Source organism: Paramisgurnus dabryanus, chromosome 4, assembly GCF_030506205.2.
Source record: "Paramisgurnus dabryanus chromosome 4, PD_genome_1.1, whole genome shotgun sequence".
NCBI classification, from domain to species: domain Eukaryota; kingdom Metazoa; phylum Chordata; class Actinopteri; order Cypriniformes; family Cobitidae; genus Paramisgurnus; species Paramisgurnus dabryanus.
The window spans coordinates 19,797,466-19,823,652 of NC_133340.1; the positions used below are offsets into that span (position 1 = coordinate 19,797,466).

General features: G+C 37.2%; 2 protein-coding genes across 2 annotated transcripts in view; both read left to right on the plus strand.

The window, feature by feature from the left end:
• Positions 1–25,082, plus strand: LOC135760448 (uncharacterized). The gene is made up of 10 exons (XM_073814581.1): positions 1–397; positions 3,705–4,144; positions 6,384–6,567; positions 7,480–8,840; positions 11,629–11,964; positions 13,168–13,351; positions 14,159–15,202; positions 17,001–17,341; positions 18,308–18,494; positions 21,119–25,082. The coding sequence occupies exons 2-10, from the start codon at positions 3,854–3,856 to the stop codon at positions 22,492–22,494; spliced, it is 5,304 nt and encodes a 1,767-aa protein (XP_073670682.1). The 5' UTR covers positions 1–397; positions 3,705–3,853; the 3' UTR covers positions 22,495–25,082.
• The window catches only part of LOC135760399 (uncharacterized), a 91,122-nt gene that overhangs the window by 15,104 nt on the left and 49,831 nt on the right, over positions 1–26,187 (plus strand). The gene's annotated exons all lie outside the window — the stretch shown is intronic.

Sequence of the window (26,187 nt, forward strand, 5' to 3'; positions counted from 1 at the left end):
AAAAGCGCCAAAAGAAAAACAAGAGAAGAAGAACTCACGACGAGGAGAGTTATGTTTGTGTTTGTTATCTCTCTACGTTAAGCGAAGTTTTCTTACTGTTACGTTTTAAAATCTAGAGATTATATAAATATGTTTTCAGATTAATTTACGTCGGTGGTAATGAAAGCGTTATTGTTTATAATCCTCTTGAAGTAATGTTTCTGTGTAAACATTAAGATGGTGATGTATGTGTGTTGAGGTGTTGATGATGAGAAATGGGATGAATCTGATGTATTGTAAATCAGTAGGAACTGATCTGTCCATTATAGGTTACATTTCTGACTGATTTTATTACAGAAATCTCTTAGCTGAAGAAGAAATAGGTGGCGTTAATGGAGACAAAGCTGACTGAACAGAGGTTTGTGCATGAAGAGATTGTTTTTAGTACTAAAATACTATTTCTGTAGACTGGTTAAACCAGACCATTCTCGGTAGTAACTGAAATCTAAATTTGCCGGAAGTTGTCTGGGTTTTCCCAGGCTACCATTTCTGTTTATACTGAATAAGATTAGTCATTAACATGTTGATAATAAAGATTATTTTGTTGATTTGACTTTTAGCAGTGGTTTGAAGAAAACCCAGCATACGTTCATTGCAGTATGTTAAAGAGCACCTGTTGTCCGATTCACGTTTTTACATTTCCTCTGGTGTGTGCTATATGCATAAGGTACAAACCCCAGAGTAAACAATGATGCGAGTTATCGTCAACGTAAATCTCTTTTCTTGAACTACAACAAACACACGGATTGTAGGCAACAGTTTACTTACTGGGATTTATGATCGATAAGTAAAGATCGATATTAGCCTCTTTCACACAGTAGTTCTGGTAAATTACCATGAATTTACCAGAATGAATTTACCAGTAAATACAAAAATGTGCTGTTCACACATGCAGTGACGTTCCGTCTTTATACCAGTAAGACATCATTCATACATCAGTTTTAAAATACCGGTAAACTCGGAGAGAAAGCGGAAGTTATCTGTGGCGCGCGGCCGGCGAGCTCCGTCCGTGTCGTATTTGTAAACAATGGCGGGTTATGACTTAATATCCACAGTCCGTATTTTGTTGTTTTCACATCTGTGGCAAACGGTTGCGAAGTTGCTCGTGACAAAACAAATTGCGTTAGGCGGCGTCAAACAGAACCTGCGTTTGGATATTAGGCATCACAGATGGTGTGCTAAGGACGTCGGCAATATGGCGAATAGATGGTAAGCTGTTTTAAACAACTTTGGTGAAGAAATGTGGATGTTAACTTCAAGCTCGGTGTGCTTTTAAGCAGCATGTCTGTGGAAACGAATGTAAACAGTGCGGGGGTAAACGCATCATCTGTATAAAAAACTTTCTGATTGGCCCGAGCTGTCAGCGTGGTCTGATATCGTCCGTTCTAAATGCCGGTAATCCTATATTTTTCGTTCACACATAGCGCTTACCGGTAAATTATTGGTAATCTTACAACCTGTCTTACTGGTAAATTGGGAGCACTGATTTACCGGAAAGGTTCTGTTCACACATGACATGTTTGCTGCAATTTACCAGTAAATTACCAGTAAAGACTGTATGTGTGAAAGGGACTATTATCATAATTCCTTCCGCTTCAAACTCAGCCTGTACAGGGCTCCAGACTGCCCCCAAATGGTGGCCTTTTGCCCCTAAAATTTGAGAGTGTGCCACTGAATTTTACATCCAGTCGCACATGTGCAACCAGTAAATTTGACCTTTTTTTCCAAAAGTGCACAATAAAATGTGTCACTGAATTTGAAAAAACACATTGTACTTTCTGCATCTATCATTAAAGTATTTATTAGTAATACAGTGGAAATTAGTAGAAATGTAAATATTTGGTTAGCATGTTGATTTACGGTGTGTGCCCCTAAATTTTCTGGTTGTGCCCCTAAAATTTTCAGTTGGGGGCCACTGTGCTCCTAGTGAAAAAAGTTAGTCTGGAGCCCTGCTGTAAATAAACTCCTGTTAGCAACCGAATCTTTTACATGGTAAGCGGCGTCACATTTCTGGCTGATGTCAGATGTATTCAGGCCAATCACAACGTACAGATTAGCTAACCAATCAGGGACACAGAGTTTTTTTATAATCCGTGTGTTTCAGGAACAGAGTGAAATCTGGAGCTACAAAATGTACGGTATGTGGAAAATAATGTGTTTTTAACCATAAGCCACCCGAACACATTGTATTAGACCAAATACACAAAATAACATTATTTTTAGCAATGAAATAGATGCTCTTTAAATTATTCAGTTAATATTATTCGAAAAAATAATATTGTTATTGGTGTTTGCTGGTTGTTTTAATGTTGTAACTTATGCTGTTGTAATGGTGTCTGTTAGTTTACTATTAAGTTGTTGTTTCTAAAGAGCACCTATATACCTTTTGACGTCGTCCGGAAATATGATGCTCCTTACCATGTTTGAAAGATTTGTGCGCAGGAGGAATTATGATAATGACCATTGCGTCCACGTCAATAGACCCAGAAAGTAAACTGTTGCCTACACTCTGTGTGTTCGTTGTATTCCAAAAAAGAGATTTACTTTTGAAACGATGTCTCGCGTCATCGTTTACTTTGGGGTTTGTACCTTGCATATTGTTAAAGGGGACAGAGAATGAAAAACCATTTTTACCTTGTCTTTGTTGAATAATGGTAGTCTACCCACATTCACAAACATACAAAAAGTGCTAAACATGCTAAACATCTCAGTCTCATAGAAATTCCTCTTTTAGAAATGTCAGCCAGAAAACAGCCCAATCTGAAAAACTGATGCTTATGACATCACATAAATCTAACTGTCCCTTCAATTTAAAATAATTGGCTACATTTTTTGAGTGGCAGCAAAGTCAGCCAATCAGTAATGAGATTGCAAGTTAAGCCAGTAGGGGGAGCCAAATAGGTGCAAAACCACTTGTTTAAAATCCCCCACCCTAATAGAGCTATCTGAGAGAGGTTTTTAGGAAGCTTCTAAGGCATTTCAGACCCAAACAAAGAAAGTTTTGTCTACATTTCACATCACAGAACAAGGATAAATACTCCGTTCAATCATTCTATGTCACCTTTAAAGGGGCGGTGAATTACAAAATCAATTTTAACTCGATATTTTGTCATATAAGAGGTCACCATACTTAAATGAACGTCCTTGTTACTGAAATATAACAGTTTTTGGCACTAAGCCAAGAAAACAGTCAGTTCAGGAATGTGCCAATGTTTGATGTCAGTGAGATTTTTATCCTAATCATAAGGTATCCAATCATACCAATGTGCGTTTACATCCAGGTCTTCAATGCGGGCCGCCCTTCCAAACAAACCTTTTCTCCAAACATCCACTAAACCATGTTACAAAATAGCCTATTACTTGTTGCTTTTGATGTTTTTGAATGTAAAAACTATGCAAACATCATAAGAAGACCTCAGGCAACAGTATAAAACAACAAAATCGACAGGTTCATGGCCCCAAAAAATGTAAAGTCCTGAATCAGACCAAAGGTGCTCTTTAATGATTGTCTTAATGAATAAAATTTTGGTGTATTTAACGCAAACTAGCTGTCTTATAGCGACCTATTAGGCAAAATGCACTTTTATTGTCTTTACATTGGTTTAAACAACCAACCTATAATTGTAGAAATCCACTCACCCTTTTTTATTATTCCCATAAACCAGAAGCGGTGTTTTCAAACAAGCAGATTCAGATTCTCATCTATGGTTACTTCAATATTGGGAGAAGCCCCACCCACAACTGGTGACGATCTGCCTTATTATCAAAGAGTCCATCATTTTTGTACCTTCACTGTAGCAGTTGGAGTCTTACAATGTCTGCATCAAAGAGGAATTACAAATGTTGGGTCTTGGGATGTACCAATGAACATCAGAGTCTCCATAGACTGCCACAATCTGAGTCATTGAGGACTTCGTGGTTAGATTTCATTTTTTATGGAAATGTCCCAAAGAGAGTACCTAGAAACCTACACGTTTGTGCCAATCATTTTATGCCGAACTGCTTCAAAAACGAGAGTCAGTTCAATGCTGGATTTTCAAACAGCTTGATTCTGAATAATGAGTCAATACCAACGCTTCGTTCTCAAACCTTCAAATCAGAACAAGTAAGTATTAAATTTCATATGGTAGCTTTGGTAACATGTTCTTTTTTGTAACGTCTTTGGTAGCCACAGGTTTTGATAGTGTATATATTTGCATAGTTTCCCACAGGATTTTGAGTGACTGTGGTGGTCATGACGTCACACGCCGATTAGCATATATTGCGTTGTGTTCTACCATATTTTTCGGTCTATAAGCCACGTTTTTTTTTCATAACTTTACTTGTGCTGCGTCTTACAATCAGGTGCGCCTTGTAAGTCAGTATGAATAAATTTTGACATTTATGAGGCAAGAGACATCATAACCATCTACAGCCGCGAGAGTCCGCTATATGCTGCTTCTGTAATTCAATGGATACAGTCATGTAGAATGACGAGTATGCAAACTTCATGCTAGTTGGCTTGTTCGGTTAATTTAGCCTATTCAACCTTCTAGGTAAGTTATGTATGCTATGGTTTATCGTTTAAATAACTGATAATATTACTTTTAACGTACAGACATCTATTCAGTCTGCTGTTCTGTCCGCTATTGTTTAATTGAATAACTTGCCTTTCCAGATTTAATGTCTGTTCTGCGGCTTGGATTTTGTGAAATAATTTTCTAAATAAACGCGACGTAAAGTCCACTGTGACTTATATATGTTATTTCGTCTTAATGACGCACTTTTGAATGATGCGGCTTATACTCCGGTGCGGTTTATAGTCTGGAAAGTATGGTACTCTTTGATCTGTCACATTATATTACATTTTAACACAACTGAATGCTATTTTTACATATTATCTGTTCTGTTGTCTATAAAATAGTGACGAAACACGACCCATTAACTCCTTGTTTAATCCAACCAGCTGTTTCTTTAAATGCTGCGAAAACGCGAGATTATCTGACAAAATCACCATATCACTTATTACTGTTACTGCGCTTCACGCAACAAGAGAGAGAGGGGAGGGGGTGTGCACTGTTGAGGCACTGGACGCGCGAGAAAAAGAGAGTGGCGCTGAGCGCTCGCTACAATGAATTAAGCCGTTTTAAATAGTGAAATAGAAATGGAAATCATGAAAAATCTATTTGTGGAGGCAAGTGTTGATTCTGTGGTGGGCCGCCACAGATAAATCAATGTATAGGAAACACTCTATTGGAAACCAAACTAGTTTTGTTGCAGACACCGGCCCTTTTGGTGTCTGTTTATTTTTAACATGATGAATTTGAGTTAGTTTATTCTCTGTCTCTTGGTTTACTACTTTTATGTCTGATCCAAAATACTGTTAGTCGACACTAGGGTTGGGTACCGAAAATCGGTGCCAATAGGGAACCGGTTCTAACGTAAACGGTAGTAACCAGACTGAATACGAATGAAAAATTCGGTGCCTGATTTCGGTTCCTGACTTTTCTTTACCGCTACCTGGTGTTCCGATATAAAGACTTCAGATGCAAAAGCCTCTAAAATGCCATCTGAGATTTTTTTTCTCAAATTATCATTTTTATCAAGCTTGTATGTTTATGTTTACTTATTTCACTTTAATGTCAATGGAAATTACATATTAATTGTCTTTAAAGTGAAATTACTGATCCAAAATATATGAGCTTGATCAAAATGCTCATTTTAGAAGAAAATCTTAGATGGCATATATATATTTATTTTTTTTATTATAAAAAAAGTTCCAGTAAATAAAAGTTGTTTTTTTGACAACGTGTGTGCCTTTTTTTTCCTAAAGTACCGATATAAGAACCGTTTAAGAACCGGAACCGTTAAAAAAATACAGAGTAGGTACTGGTATCGAATAAAACCCAACCGATACCCAACCCTAGTCGACACCTTCTTTTATCTTCACAAATGGGCCCACATTATCCAGTATCTTGTGTGACAAAAAATACTTGATGGCACAAATGAAAAGTGTGTTTGCAGACTTTGGTGATTGGTTGATATACGAAACTTTCCAAACTGGTTTAGTTACATTCAGTTAAATTAATTTTTTATTTTTAATCCTGACCCTGTTTAAATCGACAGTAAATAAAAGACAGAGAATCAAATGGTCGATTTTAGGTGAACATGATGGTATTTTTATTGGCATTTTAACTTTTTCTTTGTTGATATTTCACTATTGAGTAGTTCACTTCACCTGCATGATTTTCTGTTATCATTAAAACACAAAATATTCTGTTCTGTAATGTTTGTTACGTACACTCTCATATCTATAAATGTAACATTCAGATTAGTTTATATACATCTATTTTTGTTATTTTCAGGATTTATCTGGTGTCTCTGTCTGTGGTTTCACTGATCAAACATCTACAGAGCTTCTGGTTTCTGTCTGTAAGGAAGAAGAAGAGAAGATATCAGTAAATCTGCTGGAGTGTGGGATGGAGCTGAAACAAGAAATCAAAGAAGAAGAAGAAGAACAGACAGATAACGGGGATCTGATTTATTCAGGTAGGTGTCTTGACTTAATATTGATTTATTTAGTGTTGTCAATAGAGCTGTCATGATTATGACATTTGGCTGACAGTTATTTGCCTAATAAATCACGCCAATTAATTGTCTGTTTTATTGCTTTGAAATTTTATTCTCATACATTTTTTTTTCATGAAATAATTTTCACACATTGTTGTGATTATTTAACTAAAATCTTTTGCAAGGTTTACCTTGCAGTAAATATTAATACACATAACACACATTTTAAAGTAATTATTTAATTAATATATCTATCAAAAACTGAAATTCTTCATAAGAAATAAACACACTAAAGTGTCTGAAAAATAATTGAAAATAAAAATACAATCACAATAAACTGACCATACCAGAACTGGACTTAAATAGTAGCTAATCCTACTAAGGTAATATTAGTACTGGACCACATTTATTTAAGTCCAAACTAAAGACATATCTCTTTAACAAAACATTCACATAAGTCGTCTACTAAATATACTTATGCCGCAATAGAACCACCATTATGCTGTATGACACTTACAATTGCTATGATTGGTCTAACTGGCACGTGAGAGAGACAAGGGTGCATACGTGTTTAGGTGAAATGGTTCTTTTTAAGGCTATACTCTCTTACAGATGAACGCGAATACGTTTACTATTTAAAAACATCAAAGCTAAACATCATATCTAGTCAAACCGCTTCACGACATCGCTACAAAGACAGTATGGGATTAAATTGAGTGAACATCAATGTATAGGCTTAGGCTACGTTACCTTTTCTCAGAGATGTTTGGTGAAACAGCAGTGGATGTTTTCGGTTCAGATGCTGAATGTAATGTAATGATCGCAAAATTTAAACATTCTCTGCCATTTATGGTTTACTCTCTTAATAATTCTTTTCTTTCTTCAATTTAGACCTGAAGGTGAAGTTGGAAAGTTTTCAATCAAATAACATGGAGGAGAAACCTGATCATTTTATACCTGGAGAAGAATCTCTTGGCTGCTTAAAGACAGAGATTTTGTCAGACGACGATCCATGTACAAGCTCTTGGTGTGGGAAAATCATCAGCTTTCAGTCTGACCTTAACGCACACATGCAAATTCACACTGGAGAAAAGCCTTACAGATGTGACCAGTGTGAAAAGACCTTCACTCGTAAGTCCAGCCTTGATATGCACACAAGAATTCACACTGGAGAAAAACCTTACAGTTGTGACCAGTGTGAACAAACCTTCACTTGTAAGTACAAGCTTAAAGTGCACGCAAGAATTCACACTGGAGAAAAACCTTATACTTGTGACCAGTGTGGAAAGAGCTTTACTTATAATTGCAGCCTTTATGTGCACAGGAAAAGTCACACTAGAGGAAAGCCTTATAGATGTGACCAGTGTGGTAAGAGCTTTACTCAAATGTCCAGCCTTAAGTTGCACAAGAGAGTTCACACTGGAGAAAAGGCTTACACATGTGACCAATGTGGACAGACCTTCGCCTGGAAGTCAGGCCTTAAAGTGCACAAGAAAATTCACACTGGAGAAAAGGCGCACACATGTGATCAATGTGGAAAGAGCTTTATTCAAAAGTTTAGGCTTTGTGCGCACAAAAGAACTCACACAGGAGAAAAGCCTTACAGTTGTGGCTTGTGTGGACAAACCTTCTCTTGTAAGTCCACCCTTGATGTGCACATGAGAATTCACACTGGAGAAAAACCTTACAGTTGTGACCAGTGTGGAAAGAGCTTCATTTGTAGGTCCAGCCTTTCTGTGCACATGAGAACTCACACTAAAGAAAAGCCTTATGCATGTGTCCTGTGCGGTAAGAGCTTTACTAAAATGTGCAGCCTTAAGATGCACAAGATAATTCACACTGGAGAAAAGCCTTACAGTTGTGACCAGTGTGAAAAGAGCTTCACTTGGAAGTCCTGCCTTAATATGCACATGAGAATTCACACTGGAGAAAAACCTTACAGTTGTGACCAGTGTGAAAAGAGCTTTACTCAAAAGTCCAGTCTTAATATGCACAAGATGACTCACACTGGAGAAAGGCCTTACAGTTGTGAGCAGTGTGGAAATAGCTACACTTGTAAGTCGAGGCTTGATGTGCACAGGAGAATTCACACTGGAGAAAAGCCTTACAGATGTGAGCAGTTCGGTAAGAGCTTCACTCATATAAACAGGCTTAAGACGCACAGGAGAATTCACACTGGAGAAAAAGCACACAACCGGAGCAGTGGACAGCTATTACTGCAGAGCCCAGGAAGCAACGAGGGACCGGTGCCTTGATCCGAAAACTCTCAGGTATCAAGCCTGACTCTCTAACCATGAGGCCATGACGGCCTCCTACACCAGTCTCCACAGTGACAACGAGTCGTTGCTTGCATGTGTTGATCTGAAACAAACTTGACAATAACCACGTTTAAATGCACCCTCATAATGCGATTGTAATGCGATTATTTTAATTTCATGACCAGCACCTGTATACATTTACAAAACATTGTGCAGCATGTTTACTTATAACACAAGTAGGGCACTTTGACATAATATTAGTTTGTGTTAGTTTATTAATCATTTTCCCCGCTTGTGTTTAAATGACAGCAGCGGGACCCACCCACAGTCTCCACAGACCATCCTCTCAAAGCAGTGTTGTAGTACTCGAGACTCTGTCTTGGACTCGGTCTCAAGACCATATTTTAATGGTCTTGTCATGGACTCGTGAGCATTTTGACTCCGTCTCGACTCGTACTCGAATACCTTTGGAATCTGACTTATTCTCGAGTCCACACGAGTCCTTTTTTAAAAATATCTAAATATATATAATATTTATTATTACACTTTCATTGCCAAAATGTCCGTGCAACTATTTGATCACGTGGGCTGTAAAAGGGTCTATTACAACAGTTAACGAGTCGGCACAATATTGTACATTTAGTCTACATATATCTCTGTATTATTTATATTTTATTCTTTATTTATATCTAAGAAGAGAAATTAAAATGTGGTTGGTGATAATCTTTTACACAATCCATAATAACATTTACTTATTCATTAAAATTTTTAAATATAGCTTATTAGCAATTATCTTTATTTAACTAAATTATTATTTTGTTTCATAAATTATACATTTATTTTGTAAATTGGTATGCTGTGGTTTGTGCTTCAGTGAACCTGTGTATATTGTAGGACCTAATATTATAGAGTGGATTTCAAAATCAATAAGACTTTGACATTTTTAACAAAACATGAATTGAGTGAGATCAGAAATGCCATATCACAGACTGGTCTCGGTCTTGACTCCAACTCTACTCTCTCTGGACTCGGTCTTGACTGGGACTTGAATGAGCTGGTCTCGAATACAACACTGTTTCAAGTCGTCAGGACAGAAGGAAGTTTGAAAGTGGACAAAAGAGAAGGATTAAAATACCAGGTGTAAATGTGACTGTCTCTCTCTCATTCACCTGTGATTATAGGTACCGCCTACTCTCCGCCCATTGATCTAATGTGATGTACCAAGCACAATGTATTTTACATGGATCCTGTAACTTAAATTTTTTGATGCTTGTGTTTAAATGTGTTTTGTACCATATTCACTTCAGCAATTAAAGTGAAAAGAAAGTGAGAGTTTGAGTTTCTTGATCTGTGATTTGTAGAATATAGGATTTGTGTAGCTGCACTGAAGGATTCATGAATGTGTTGTGTTTTAGGGAAAGAATCTCTATCACTTCAAATTCCACTGTCCTGGGTGATCAGTTATTTTGCACAAAAAAGAACAACTTCATAAAAACCTTTAAAAGCAACTTCAGGACGGCAAAAAGTTGCAAAACAAATAATGCTAAGTGATTCAGCTCGTCGAATTGTATGTATTTGAATATATTTTGATATTATATAATGTTGCAAAAAAATACAAATTAGTCAAAAATGACTACGATATACCAACATCACGTTATGAGCTTAATGCGTCGCCATGGAAACACAAACATTACAACAGTCAGTTATAATTTGCCGAGGGGGACAGTTAAACACGTTTGAAAACGTTGGAGGATTTGTAAGATAAGATGATCTGTCTTGAGGGGACAATGGCCAAAAAACATCGGTAGGGGGCGAAATATTCACACTGTAGGAAAGGCGTCAAGAAACAAGAGAAGAAGAAGCGCAGCTAACAGTTTGAGCGCCAGTGTTGTGTTTGTGCTCTTAATCATTTGTCAGATTAATGTTTTTGTTTGTTATCTCTCTGGGGTAAGCGGTTTTTTATATTGATATTACGCTTAAAAATCCTTAGATTATACCCAGATTGCACTGGTACGTCTTTATTATGCTAAAGATCTAGAGATTTTCATCTGTTGTGTAAAAACATCTGATAAAAGTCTAAGGAAGAGCTGTTTTACATGCATTCTAAATAAAATAAAAACCGTCTCGCAGACGTATTTAATACATCTATATGACTTTTTTTTAGTAAACGTCTCAGAGATGTCTTAAATGAATAAACAATCAAAATGCTGACATCAAATAGATGTATGTATGCTATCAGGGTATATGTTTTCAGATTGAGTTACTTCAGTAGTCATGAAAGCTTTGCTTTTTGATTTATTAAAGCTGTTGTTGTTTAAAATCCTGAAATGGCGTTTTTGTGTGAACGATAATGAATGATGTTTTTTGATTTGTCATTATGATTGCGTGCGTGTGTGTGTGTGCGTGCGTGCGTGCGTGTGCGTGCGTGCGTGTGCGTGCGTGCGTGCGCGCGCGTGTGTGTGTGTGTGTTCAACACAAACTGTTCGTACAATGTTTTCATTGTCTTACGGGGACCTATAAGAAAAAAAATCACTTTAATTGTGTCTACTCTGTGTTTACCTGACTATAATGTTAGGAATCCACTCACTCTTGTTTTATTTTTCCCATAAATCAGAAGCTGCATCTTCAAACAAGTTTTTTTTTTTTTTTTTTTTTTTTGCATCTTCAAACAAGTTGATTCAGATTCTCTTCTATGATAACGTCAATATTGGGAGAAGCTCCGCCCACAACTGATGACGATCTGACTTATTATCATACACACAGCCCTGAGTGAAAAGCACAGAGTCCATCATTGTTGTATTTTTGCTATACCAGCTGGAGTCTTACAATGTATTTGCCAAAGAGGAATTTCATGTGTTTTGTTTTGGGATGTACCAATGAACACCAGAGGCTTTATAGACTCCCACAATCTAAATCACTGAAGACATTGTGGTTAGATTTCATTTTTGATGGAAATGTCCCGAAGAGAGTACCTAGAACGTTATATGTTTGTGCCAATCATTTTACGCCCGACTGCTTCAAAAACGATGGTCAGGTCAACGCTGGTTTTTCAACCAGCTTGATTCTGAAAAATGAGTCAATACCAACGCTTCGTTCTCAAACCTTTAAATCAGAACAAGTAAGTATTACACATCATATGTTGTAAATCTTGCCAATATTACTTACTTTTTTGAGTCCTTAAAGTCGAATTTGACTCCAGGACATGAAGCTGTCGTTTTTTTTTCTGATGTTGTCATTCACACAAAGTTAATTATAGTTGTAATTATAGCAAATCATTGAAGAAAATTATAAAAACCACTTATGTTTAAGATAAACTACATTCCTCCAATCCTTTCTACACTTTTATGTCCTATCCAAAATACTGTTAAAATCAGTCTTTGTATCCTTGCAAATGGACCCACTTCTTACAATATCTTGGATGTGTACCAAAATGTGCTTGTGTTAAAATAATAATAATAATAATAATTCATTTTATTTATGGGCGCCTTTCACGACACTCAAGATATAAAACACTCTAACGTGTCGAACACTCTTCATATATTTGTAAAACGTATGTTTTTGTGAACACTTGACTGGGGCAAGCTGAATGCTTACACTATACACTTCCTCTATCTATTCTCTCATCAATTACTCACATTTTCTTGATACCACTCATATTATTGCCTTCAAGGGTTAATTTACTTTAATTTAAAAATATATAAACTTACAAATATATCAAAAAGAACAGACCCTCTGCTTTCAAACAAGCAATAAACAAACGTTTCATCCTATCTATATTTTTTCTCTGCTTATAATCTATATATGGGTAATTACATCCACCATCACAGAAGTATAGCTTCAGCTTCCAGAGCCGAGTCCATGCAGCATCCATACATAATATGGCTTAGAGTTCTGGGCCCGGTTGCATAAAGCACCTTAAGTTTTTCCCTTAAGTATGTTTAACTGCATAGCAAGAAGCAACATCATGATATATACTTCGTACATTTATTAAGATGAGTGAGCTCTATGCATTGAGTAAATGGCCTGCTTGCTGGGAGTTTGAGATCACTGGCCAAAACATTCACAAACCGGAATAGTTACATTAAGTAATATTTTCTTAATCCTGATCCTGTTGTAATCGACAGTAAATGAGAACCAGAGAGTCAAAGGTTCAATTCTGTTTGTTGATAAAGGTGTTTGTGATAGTATTTTTATTTGGATTTTAACCTTTTGTATGCTTGATATTTCACTATGGATTAGTGCATGAAAACTTCATAAAACTTCTGTCATCCTTTTCTCCTTCAGTTTAGTTTAAATGTATCCATTTTCATGTTATTTTCAGGATGCTCCTGGTGTCTCTGACTGTGGCATCACTGATCAAACATCTACAGAGCTTCTGGTTTCTGTCTGTAATGGAGAAGAAGAGAAGAAATCAGTAAATCTGTCAGACTGTGGGATGGAGCTGAAACAAGAAATCAAAGAAGAAGAAGAAGAACAGATTGATAAAGGGAATTTGATTTATTCAGGTATGTGTGTTGCATTAATATTTACCTATTTGTTTCTTTACAGTAACTTAATTTCAGTAGTTGGTACTCTTTACTGATACTAGTAAAGATTTAACGATTATCTGCACCAATTTTGGTGCCAAAGCAAAACACAAAAAAATGCTATGTACAGAAGCTTGCATACAGAGAGTTGCATTTCCGGCTTTCCAAATTGTGATTGGAAACATTATATGATTCAAACTATGAGTTTTGTGACCCATTGAACCACTAAATTGTGAGGAGGTTCCGCACTCTTACCCTTCTTTGAAAAACATTTTAACAAATATATCAAAAAAATGTATAAACATACAAATATATCAATAACAAACAAAATGGGAATAAAACGTTTCATCCTATCTTTATTTTTTCTTTGCTTATAAACTCTTATATATGGGTAATTTTTTTTTTTTTTTTATTTAGCAAAAAGCTGAAATAATTGCATTTTTGTGAAGGACTATTGTTAGAGATCAGATTCAGAACGATTATCAAAACATACACAGAGTTTAAAATGAGTAAATAACATTTTGGCTTCAGTTTTTTCATGAACTGGGTAAGTTGGATGATTGCGGTATTGCAGATTAACATAAAAATTCATCAGGAACACGTTTTCTTTAATTGACGAGATAACTTGTCAATGGTGTGGAAAGAGTTAAATATAAAACCTGGAATCCACGCATCAAGAGTGACAGGATAGGCATTCTTGTTGAGCCTCTAATGTAGTTTCAAAAGTGCTCTGTGATATTTTTTTACTATGATAGAGATATTTATGATTTTCTCTCTTCATTTTAGACCTGAATGTGAAGTTGGAAAGTTTTCAATCAAATGACATTGAGGAGAAACCTGATCATATCATACCTGGAGAAGAATCTCTGAGCTGCTTGAAAACTGAGATTTTGTCAGACGATTCTTGTACGTGCTCTCTGTGTGGAAATGTCTTCAATAGTCAGTCCGACCTTAATGCACACATGCAAATTCACACCGGAGAAAACCCTAACAGATGTGATGAATGTGGAAAAAGCTTTACTCAAAAGTCAAGCCTTACTGTGCACAAGAGAATTCACACCGGAGAAAACCCTAACAGATGTGATGAATGTGGAAAAAGCTTTACTCAAAAGTCAAGCCTTACTGTGCACAAGAGAATTCACACCGGAGAAAACCCTAACAGATGTGATGAATGTGGAAAAAGCTTTACTCAAAAGTCAAGCCTTACTGTGCACAAGAGAAAACACACTGGAGAAAAGCCTTACAGTTGTGACCAGTGTGGACAGACCTTCACTCGTAAATCTGGTCTTGATACACACATGCAAATTCACACAGGATTTAAGCCTTACAGATGTTACCAGTGTGAACGGACCTTCACTTGTAAGGCCAGCCTTACTGTGCACAAGAGAATTCACACTGGAGAAAAGCCTTACAGATGTGACCAGTGTGGAAAAAGCTTTACTTTTAAGTCCAGCTTTACTGTGCACAAAAGAATTCATACTGGAGAAAAACCCTACAGATGTGACCAGTGTGAACGGACCTTTACTTGTAAGCACAGCCTTGATGGGCACAGGAGAATTCACACTGGAGAAAAGCCTTACAGATGTGACCAGTGTGGAAAAAGCTTCACTTTTAAGTCCAGCTTTATTGTGCACAAAATAATTCATGCTGGAGAAAAACCCTACAGATGTGAACAGTGTAAAAAGAGCTTTACTCAAATGTCCAGCCTTGCTATGCACAGGAGAATTCACACAGGAGAAAAGCCTTACAGTTGTGACCAGTGTGAACGGACCTTTACTTGTAAGTCCAGCCTTAATTTGCACATGAGAATTCACACTGAAGAAAAGCCTTAAGTGCAAAGGTTTATGCCATAGCTTAGCTCTGGGTAGCCTAACAAGCACCTCGCCAAAATTTAACAATGCGTCTGTTCTATGCAGACTGCAAGCGCTGTGAATGGTCCACTAGAACCATGTGATTGAGGACAGGTGGGGCTCGGGAACAGGTGCGGCTCGGAACTCATTCCTACTTGCAAAGTGGGGAATGGCAGAAAAAGTTTGAGAAACACGGTTACAAAGACTATAGCAACATGCCAATATAAGATTCTCAAATCTCCACCTTCTAGCAGAGTTTAGCTTCAGCCCAGATAAAACTCATCTGAACAAGTTCATCTTGAGGAATAGGTGTGTTTGATTAATATAATTGATAATATATAGATATTCAGGGTTTCAGGGCTTCTTAAAACTAATTATTCAATATAATAAAACTGCATAAAGTCTTATTACTATAAAGCTACAGACACTTGAGTTTGATCAGGGTTAGAGCTTAACTCTGCAGGAAAGTCGATTTCGCGGACCTCAGACCTACATATTGTTTTTGTCAAACAAAGAAGTGTTTAGGGGAACGATAGTGTTTGTGACTGGCATGCTGTCATTGTTGTAGTGGGAGCAGTGTTTTTGAATATTTATAATGTTAAGTTTTATCATCTGTCTGACAACTACATGAGCTTGGTTTTCTAACATGTACCTGTGATTTCTTGATATTCATGTCCTCTAAAGTCTTAACAGTTTACCTTTTCGAAAGAAAAAAAAAAGTGATTTAATAAAATATATATACTTTGTATAATTATTTGTTACATGTATGTATAGTATGCTTTGAGGACTTGGAAATGGTGTTTTAAAGGTTTTTGGCCATTAGATGCCATGAAGATTGGATGTAAAATATATTAATATTAATATGAATAACTTCGCCAAAAGCCGAACAACCAAACGTTTTAATTTTCCCAATAATTTTGCCAATGTTTGCACTATTACATAAATTATATTTTCAAAATGTGCCATTTAGTAGCCTATATTTATCAATAAACATTTTAAAAGGGGTCATATGATAGGATTTCATGTTTTCCTTTGTCTTTAGTGTAAAAACTGCTTGTGCATAAAGAAGATCGGTAAAGTGTAAAGAAACACATTTTGAGATATTTTTCAGTTCGAAAGTACATTTATTGTTTTTGTTTTATACTGAATAAGATCTGGATGTTGCAGCATGGGATGCTGGTGCTAATGCTAGTTTGGTGCTGGTTTAGCTGGTGCTAATGCTGGTTTGGTGCTGGTTTAGCTGGTGCTAATGCTGGTTTGGTGCTGGTGCTGATGCTGATTTAGCTGGTGTTCACTAGCAAACCAGCACCAAAACACAACATATGCTGGTCTTGCTGGTATGCTTTTTTTCAGCAGGGTTGACAGTTAATATTCATGTAGTTAATATTATTAAAAATGAATATTGTTTTGGTGTTTGCTTGTTTTGTTTGTGCTCTTGTATGGTGGCTGTTAGTTTACTATTGAGTTGTTTTTAATGAATGATGTTTTTTTAATTGTGTTTATTGTTTAACACACACTGTTAGAAACAACAATGTTTTAGCTGTCTTATGGCAACATGTCAGGCAGAATTCACTTTTACTGTATCTATAGTAGTTTTAACAACCAACCTATAATGTTAGAAATCCACTCACTCTTTTTATTATTCCCATAAATCAGAAGCTGTCTTTAAACAAGCTGATTCAGATTCTCTTCTACGATGACATCAATACAGGGAGAAGCCCCACCCACAACTGGTGACGATCTGACTTATTATCAAAGACACAGCCCTGAGTGACAAGCACAGAGTCCATCAATTTTGTATGTTCGCTATAGCAGCTGGAATCTTACAATGTCTGCGCCAAAGAGGAATTACAAATGTTTTGTTTTGGGTTGTACCAATGAACATCTGAGTCTCTATAGACTCCCCGAATCTGAGTCACTGAGGGCATCGTGGTTAGATTTCATTTTTGATGGAACTGTCCCAAAGAAAGTACCTAAAATTTTACACGTTTGTGCCAATCATTTTACACCGGACTGCTTCAAAAACGAGAGTCAGTTCAACACTGGATTTTCAACCAGCTTGATTCTTAATAATGAATCAATACCAACGCTTCGTTCTCAAACCGTAAAATCAGAACAAGTAAGTATTGCACTTCATATGTTGTAAATATTTCTAGATTCATTTTCTGACTCTTAGGGCCAGATTTACTAACAGCTTGCGCCAGCACAAACCATCATTTTGACGTTAAAGAACAACTGTCGGGATTTACTAAAGACCCGAAGTAGATAATTAGTGCAGAAAAGGTGTGTCTAGTGATTTTTGCGACTGCCCTTATTGCGTATGTATTTCTGGGAGTTTCCCTTTTAGACGCAAAATTTATGGGAGGCAATTATTTAAACGATTCACGCAATTCTATTTACTAATGTTTGCACGGGTGATTATTACTATTTTTTGCACCATTATTTAACCCTTTTTTTTGCTCGAGGAAATAAAAAACGAGTCTCTAGGAGAAGTCACACAATACTAAGTGTTTCAAAACTTATTGTAAACGTTCACTTTTCAGTGTACTATGGATTCCTTAGCTGTGATGTCCGTGGTGCTGAACTCAAGCGCATCACACGTTAGTAGATCACACGCAACTCGTCAGCTCTGCTTATTTGCAACCCTGCACTTATTTGCGCTGATCTTAGTAGATTGCGTTGTTCATTATGAAAATCAGCTGATGCACCTTTTGTTATTTAATTTGTGCTTTTTTCGTAAATAACCCGCAGATATTACCAGAAAGCAATGAGCTTAAGTCTTCAAATCAGAGCATGCTACTAGTGGCACTGCAGTCATCAAGTCTAATTTAAAGTATATATGCATTTCATTTAAAGCCAATCAAAGAGGCAGTCCCTTCAGATGGAAACAATGCCTTCAGATTACAATATAAACATATCAAAGAAAGGTTACAGTCAGGTAAAAAAGGGCAGCTGTATATGCATCCCAGATTATTACCCCCCCCCCCCCATGATAGCCCCACTGAGATATGTCTGTAAATGTAACATTGAAATTTGTTTAAATGCATCTGTTTTTATTCTCTGTTTGTTTTCATGTTATTTTCAGGATGGATCTGGTGCCTCTGTGTGTGGCTTTAGTGATCAAACATCTACAGAGCTTCTGGTTTCTCCCTGTAATGGAGAAGAAGATAAGACATCAGTAAATCTGCTGGACTGTGGGATGGATCTGAAACAAGAAATTAAAAAAGAAGAAGAAGAAGAAGAAACAGATAAAGCAGATTTGATTTATTCAGGTATAGGGGTGGGCGGAATGACCAAAAATCTATTCCACGGAATGGGTCATTTTATTTCACGGATCGGAATATTTCACGGTATACATGTTTTTCAGTTTATATTGTTTTTTGATGATAAAAATTTACAGAAATACACCACTCACTATAGCTTTTAACTAAATGCTCACCACAGTTTTAAAATATGAGTATTGAATCTTGTTTTTAATTGAGTAATTAACTTTATAGACTATTGAAGCTATAGTATGGCTTCATTGTATTTTGTATTTATGCATACATTACATTAAACATATGCAATATGTAAAATGAACAGGTATAAATATATGCAAAAACCTACAGACAGGATAAATACCTGTATATGAGAGAAGAAGCTCTAGATATTATAAATGTGACAGGTGCTATGATGTGATGATCATAAAGTTTGTTTTAAGGTCTTGACGCCCTTTACTTTCTATTAGACCTCAACACTTGCATCTCTTTCTCGTCTTTCCGATCAAATATGTTTGTACGATCAAATATGTTTGTACAAGCAAATGGCGCGTCAAACTACATCGCTCCATCATCGCACGTGTCACTGATATAAACGCGAGTTTTGTCTTAGCATGCTTAAAGTTCAGAAAACTTTACAACTATTAGCATTATGTGCGAGAAGAACTCTTTATTTGGCGTCGCAGCTCCTTGCGCTTGCCTAGAGAGACCTCTGCACGCGAGAGACCGGCCGGCTGCTGCATGAGGAGAGAGAGAGCGCGCGCGCGAGAGAGAGAGAGAGAGCGCGCGCGAGAGCGAGCAAGCAAGAGTCTCGCTGCGTGACCCGCGGTGGATTCACTGGCACTTATTATAAAAATTACACAAATAACTTGTTCATTTTTTGTAAGTGAACTATTTTACATGTTTCTCCGTCACACTCAGTCTAACATGCTGGAGGGCAGAGTTAGCCACGCCCACTTATTTGCATTCCGCGGAATAGACGGAATAGAAAAATCTGTTACGTCTGACATTTTATTCCGCGGTAACGGAATATACCGTCATACCGCCCAGCCCTATTCAGGTACATTTTTGCTTTAATATTTACCTATTTAGTGTTGTCAGAGTTACATCATTTCAGTAGTTGGTACTCTGTACCGGCGATACCAGTAAACATTTTACGGTTTTCTGAACCATTTTCGGTACTAAAGCAAACCACAAAAAACATGCTATTTAAACAACACACTATTTTATTAATGAATTTAAAAGTCAATAAATGTATATTTATGGGTTCTTCTTCCTAACTCCAACTGGAAAAAACTCAAATGCAAGCCAAACAAAAGCTTGGGTCTTAGGAGGTTAAATGGTAAATGGAATGCATTTATATAGCAAGAGCAGCATTCTAGTTGAGGATCTACTTAAGCAATATCGCTCGAGTAGAAGTGTGATATAGCTCTATATCATCACGGCTGTGATTAGGCTAGATGAGGCCGCAGGCAATCACAGCCGTGATGATATAGAGCAATATCACACATGTCTCCGAGAGCAATGTTGCTTTTATACCACGGTTAAATGGCACACATTTGAAAAAAAAAAGAAAACTAGAAAACAACAACAGAGTTATTTAAAAGCCTCTTTGTTGGGGAACTACTTTCTTCCGCCACGGATTTCAAGGCCAGAATGACAGGGAAACCTTTCGGCTTTTTTGAAATGTCATAATAAATCAATAGAAGGAATAGCCGTTTCTTAATATTACCGTTTCTTGGTCACAAAGTGTAGTTTTAAGAACAGTTCAGTCGAGAATATGTATGTATAATATTCAAATCTGCAGTCCATTAGTAAAAATTGTTGTAAAAATTCTCGCACAACGTAAAAATGTCTCTAATTGCAGCCGCATTCAGGATCCAGAAAGATCGGTTTATGAGATCGGCAGATTTAGCGAGCACCGATCGAGTCGTTTAATGCAATTATCGGCCGATCGATCGGAGCATCCCTACACTTTATTATTGGATATTGTTCTTGTCAGTACTACATAAAACTGGTTTTTTTTATAAGTCAGAGAGATGTTTTGTGTGCTGCTTATAAATATCAGCAGTGATATCTCACAATGTGTTTAATAGTCACGCGGAAATAAATTAGTATCCTTACCTGCAGTTCCACTTTGTTTTCACATCCTTTTAATAGGAGGAGAGAGATCGCTCCAGAGAAAATGAGTGTTTTCATTGCTTTATTCCAAGTGTATCCACACGATGTGACATTATTGCACTTAAGTTTACATCCAAGAGCGCTGATCTTCGACAGGATAATCACTTTCGATTAGGATTCATAGACTGATACACGAGCTAGGGAACTTAATGAGACACACGGAGTGTTTTAAAACAGCTTTTTCAGTCAGAGATAAGCGAATGGCTCCATGTTTAAAGAAGCCCCACTCACTAATACTAAAATGACCAGTAGGTGGCGGAATGATACAAACGGTGAAGCGGTTACTGTTATGTTATCAGTACAATATTGCATGCCTGAGAAGGGCTCTTAGCCAATTAGATTCGAGAACCAGAAAGAACTTTTATATATATAATGTAGTATTTAATGTAGTTTAAAAGTGCTCTGTGATATGTTTTTACTGTCATATTGATAGTAATAATTTTTTCTGTTCATTTTAGACCTGAAGGTGAGGTTGGAAAGTTTTCAATCAAATAACATTGAGGAGAAACCTCTTCATATCATACCTGGAGAAGAATCTCTGAGCTGCTTGAAGACTGAGAAGATTTTGTCAGACAACGATTCTTGTACGTGCTCTTGTTGTGGAACAATATTCAGCTGTCAGTCCGACCTTAATGCACACATGCAAATTCACATGGAAATAAAGCCTTACAGCTGTGACAAGTGTGGACAGAGCTTTACTCAAATGTCCCACCTTACTGTACACAGGAAAATTCACACTGGAAAAATGCCTTACAGTTGTGACCAGTGTAAACAGACCTTCACTTATAATTCCCACCTTAGTGTGCACAGAAGGGTTCACACTGGAGAAAAGCCTTACACATGTGATGAATGTGGAAAGAGCTTCACTTATAATTCAAGCCTTATAATGCACAAGAGAATTCACACTGGAGAAAAGCCTTACAGTTGTGACCTGTGTGAACAGACCTTTACTCATAAGTCGAAGCTTCATGTGCACAGGAGAATTCACACTGGAGAAAATCCTTACAGTTGTGACCAGTGTGGACAAACTTTCACTCGTAAGTCCAGCCTTGATGTTCATATGAGAATTCACACTGGAGAAAAGCCATACAGTTGTGAACAGTGTGGAAAGAGCTTCACTCAAATTTCCTACCTTACTGTGCACAGGAGAATTCACACTGGAGAAAAACCTTACAGTTGTGACCAGTGTGAACGGACCTTCACTCATAATTCCCACCTTAATGTGCACAGGAGAATTCACACTGGAGAAAAGCCTTACAGTTGTGACCAGTGTGAACAGACCTTCACTCATAATTCCCACCTTACTGCACACAAGAGAATTCACACTGGAGAAAAGCCTTACAGTTGTGACCAGTGTGAAAAGAGATTCAGTTGTAAGTACAGTCTTAATATGCACAGGAGAATTCACACAGGAGAAAAGCCTTACAGTTGTGACCAGTGTGAACAGACCTTCGCCTATATGTCCAACCTTACTGTGCACAAAAGAATTCACACTGGAGAAAAGCCTTACAGTTGTGAGCAGTGTGAACAGACCTTCACTAATAAGTCCCATCTTACTGTGCACAGAAGAATTCACACTGGAGAAAAGCCTTATAGTTGTGACCATTGTGGACAAACCTTCACCCGTAAGCCCAGCCTTGATGTGCACAGGAGAATTCACACAGGAGAAAGTCCTTACAGATGTGACCACTGTGGAAAGAGCTTCACTCGTATATCCAACCTAAGTTTGCACAAGAGAATTCACACTGAAGAACATGCACACATCCCAAGCAGTGGGAAACTATCACTGCAGCAATTGAATTTGCAACTCTCGGTTACAAGACCGACACACTAACCATTAGGCCACGACTGCCTCCTACAACAGTCTCCACAGTGACACCAAGTGGTCGCTTGCATGTGTTTGATCTGTCGATCTGAAACAAACTTGACAATGATTCAGACAACGTTGACAAATTATAATTATGTCATATGAGGTGTTCAACTCTCCACCTTCTAGCAGAGTTTGCTTCAGCCCACATAAACCACATCTGAACAAGTTAATCACAAGGAATCTTGAGGAATAGGTGTGTTCAACTTTATGGTGCACTGGGCAGACCGATCGACATTTGATATCAAAGTACAGCGAGCGATTAAAAAGTATACAGAGCAATCAGTCTGGATTATTGGCTAAGCGCTTAAGTTTGACTGGCTTGGCAGATAGTTAACAGGTTCCTTGAAGAAAGACTCAAATGCCAAATTTAGTTTTAAGTGTGATTTACTTGAAAGAAGCACTGTAAAACCACCCAAGAGTTGCACTATTTTCTGTGCCATAACAAACATGCCTTAAACAAATTGGGGTGGTTCCCCGGACAGGGATTAGCTTAAACCGAGTCTAGGCCTTAGTTAAATTGAGAAATATAGCTAGTTTAAACAAACATGCCTTACTAAAAACATTACTTGTGTGCATTTTGATGCAAAACAAAGGGCACTGATGTGTTTTAAGATAGGTCAGTGCAGAATGTTTTCAGTTTGGACAGCTCTTACACTTATTTTAGTCTAGGACTAGTCTAATCTCTGTCTGGGAAACCAACCCATAGGGGTGGTTTCCCGGACAAGAATTGGCTTAAACCAGGACTAGGCCTTAGTTTAATTAGGAAATATAACTAGTTTTAACAAACATGCCTTACTAAAAACATTACTTGTGTGCATCTTTAGGCACAACAAAGGGCACTGGTGTATTTTAAGATATGTCAGTACAAGTTGTTTTGGGTTTGGACAGCTCTTACATTTATTTTAGTCTTGGACTAGTCTAATCCCTGTCTGGGAGACAGCCCCTTAAAGTTATAGCAGTTAGAAAAACCTAATGAGCTAAGAGTCAGGTGCAACTAAAACAAACACTGATCACCATAATGACGACTTTAAATGAAACATCCAACAAAAACTGTACAACATGTAAAATGCAAATTTAGGTTTAAAACAGAGATGATGATGGAGAGGATAAAGTTACAGACTGCTTTTCCCTCTGGATCAGTGTCACTTTGTAACACTTTAAGATTGGGACGATATGTACACCAAGCAATGTTCATTTATCTCTGGGGATTTAGCTGTTATTGTTTACCCAAATGGTTCTTTAAGGCCAATTTCCTGAATAAAGATAGCCCCTACCCGAAAAACACAGCATGGGTGCACAGTGAGTGCCCGGGGAAAACAACTCTTTACGATTCACAGTGGACTGCCCACCGAGACCACATTTGGTTTTCAATGTTTACACCTCCAGAAAGTCAGCCATCAGTCTCCTCATTCTCTGTATACATTTTAACAATAAAATGAGTAAACTTCACCTAATGTTGGGAGTCACCTCCTACCTTAGACATGTTGACCAATCACCCACTGTGTGTGTATATTAGGCAACACCCCTGGTTTTACAAGATATCATCATTATATCATTATCACAATTCTTTGTTCTCTTTGGATATTTATGGAAAATGGTAAATATTCAGGTAGGATTTTCTGTATTGGAAATTCACCCCATGATGCTGTGTTTTGGTTATTCTTTCTAAGTGTACAGAGGAAACTATGGCATGATTATAAAAAGCAATTGTCAGAAATCGATGAGTTTGTTCTGTTGATAGTGTTCATGACCTTTGGTTAGAAATAATTATTATAATAATTAAATGTCACCTCTAAGGGGACTAAATAAAGTAAGTTTCAACCCTGATCAAACACACCTGAGCCAGCTAATCAAGGTTTTCATTATCACTAGAAAATCACAGGTGCGTAAGTTTAATTAGGGTTGGACCTAAACTCTGTAGTGCTCCGGCCCTCCAGTGTAAGATTTGGGGAACCCTGGTATAGTCCAACCTCTGGCAGTGACCAATACTGATTCGCTTATATTTTGGAGTCTGATAATACTACCTAAATTACGTAACGCCATAACATCATCTGCAAGTGCTCTTTTCCACACAAGCACTTGGTCCTGGTTACTTATTTTACGTATTAGATGCATCCATCTGCCTGGCATAAAAACTTATACACTTGTATGAGGGATAGGTGCACTAACACCTGATTGCATCAGTAACTTGACAACCCTACTTTGTACAGTCTCTGTCAGTGTTTGCAATGGTTGGAATGTCTGGACAAAGGAGAGGTCGGGCAGCTGTTTGAAGATCACCGCCTAGTATCTAAATATAGTATATCCTCTATAGAATCACTAATGTCTGGCTTTCTCTCAAGGGACTTTTCCCCCCTAGGGAGTCAGCTGACATTGGCTTAACTTAGAACTCTCTTCTATACATAACATTATTATTACTACGCCCGCTAGTACAGTTTAATCTTAGCCGCTGTACTCTGCAACTTTGGCTATCCAGCGATTTTTCGTTTTTTTCTTCTTTTATTAATGTAAAGTTGCTGTAATAATAATAATAATTTGTTACATTTATATAGCGCTTTACATATGAATGGGGGAATCTCCTCAACCACCACCAATGTGCAGCATCCACCTGGATGATGTGACGGCAGCCATATTGCACCAGAACACCCACCACAAACCATCTTAATAGTGGAGAGGAGATTGAGTGATATAGGGGCGGTTTCCCGACCAGGATTAGCTTAATCCAGGACTAGGCCTTAGTTTAATTAGGAAATATAACTAGTTTTAACAAACATGCCTTACTAAAAACATTACCTGTGTGCATTTTGAGGTAAAACAAAGGGCACTAATGTATTTTAAGATATGTAAGTGCAAGTTGTTTTCAGTTTGGAGAGATCTTAAATGTGTTTAAGTCTAATCCCTGTCCAGGAAACCGCCTCATAGCCAAATAGTACATATGGGGATGATTAGTAGGCCAGTTTGGCGGGGCACACCACTACTCTTTTTCAAATGACATACTGGGACCACAGAGAGTCAGGACCTCAGTTTAACATCTCATCCAAAGGACAGTGCTTTTTGACAGTATGGTCCCCCCTACTGGTCTCACTAACGCCTCTACCAGCAGCAACTTGACTTTCTCAGGTGGTCTCCCATGGGCTACAGGGTGATATGGCTGCTCTGGAATATGAAACAATTGTGAAAAGATTTGTATAAATAAAATCAACTTGACTTGACTTAATGTGATGTACCAAGCACAATGTTTTTACATCGATCCAGTATGTGGAACATTGGTCTGTAACTTCAAATGATTTAAACATAATTGTTTATATGTGTTTTGTACCATATTCATTTTCAGTTTCTTGATCTGTGATTTATAGAATATAGGATTTGTGTAGCTACACTAAAGGATTCATGAATGTGTAACTAGTGTTTGAGGAAAAGAAAAATCTACAAGTTTGCAAATCTTAAAACATTTTTTATATGTCACTTCAAATTCCACTGTCCTGGGCGCCCAGTTTTTTTGCATCACAAATTACAAAAAAAAAAAAAACAATGGTTACCTGCATAAAAATCTTTAAAAGCAACTGCAGGACTGCAACAACTATAATAATAATTGTTCAAAAACGATTCATTCTAAGTGAGAATAGAGATTCATCTCGCCGATTTTTATGTATTGTA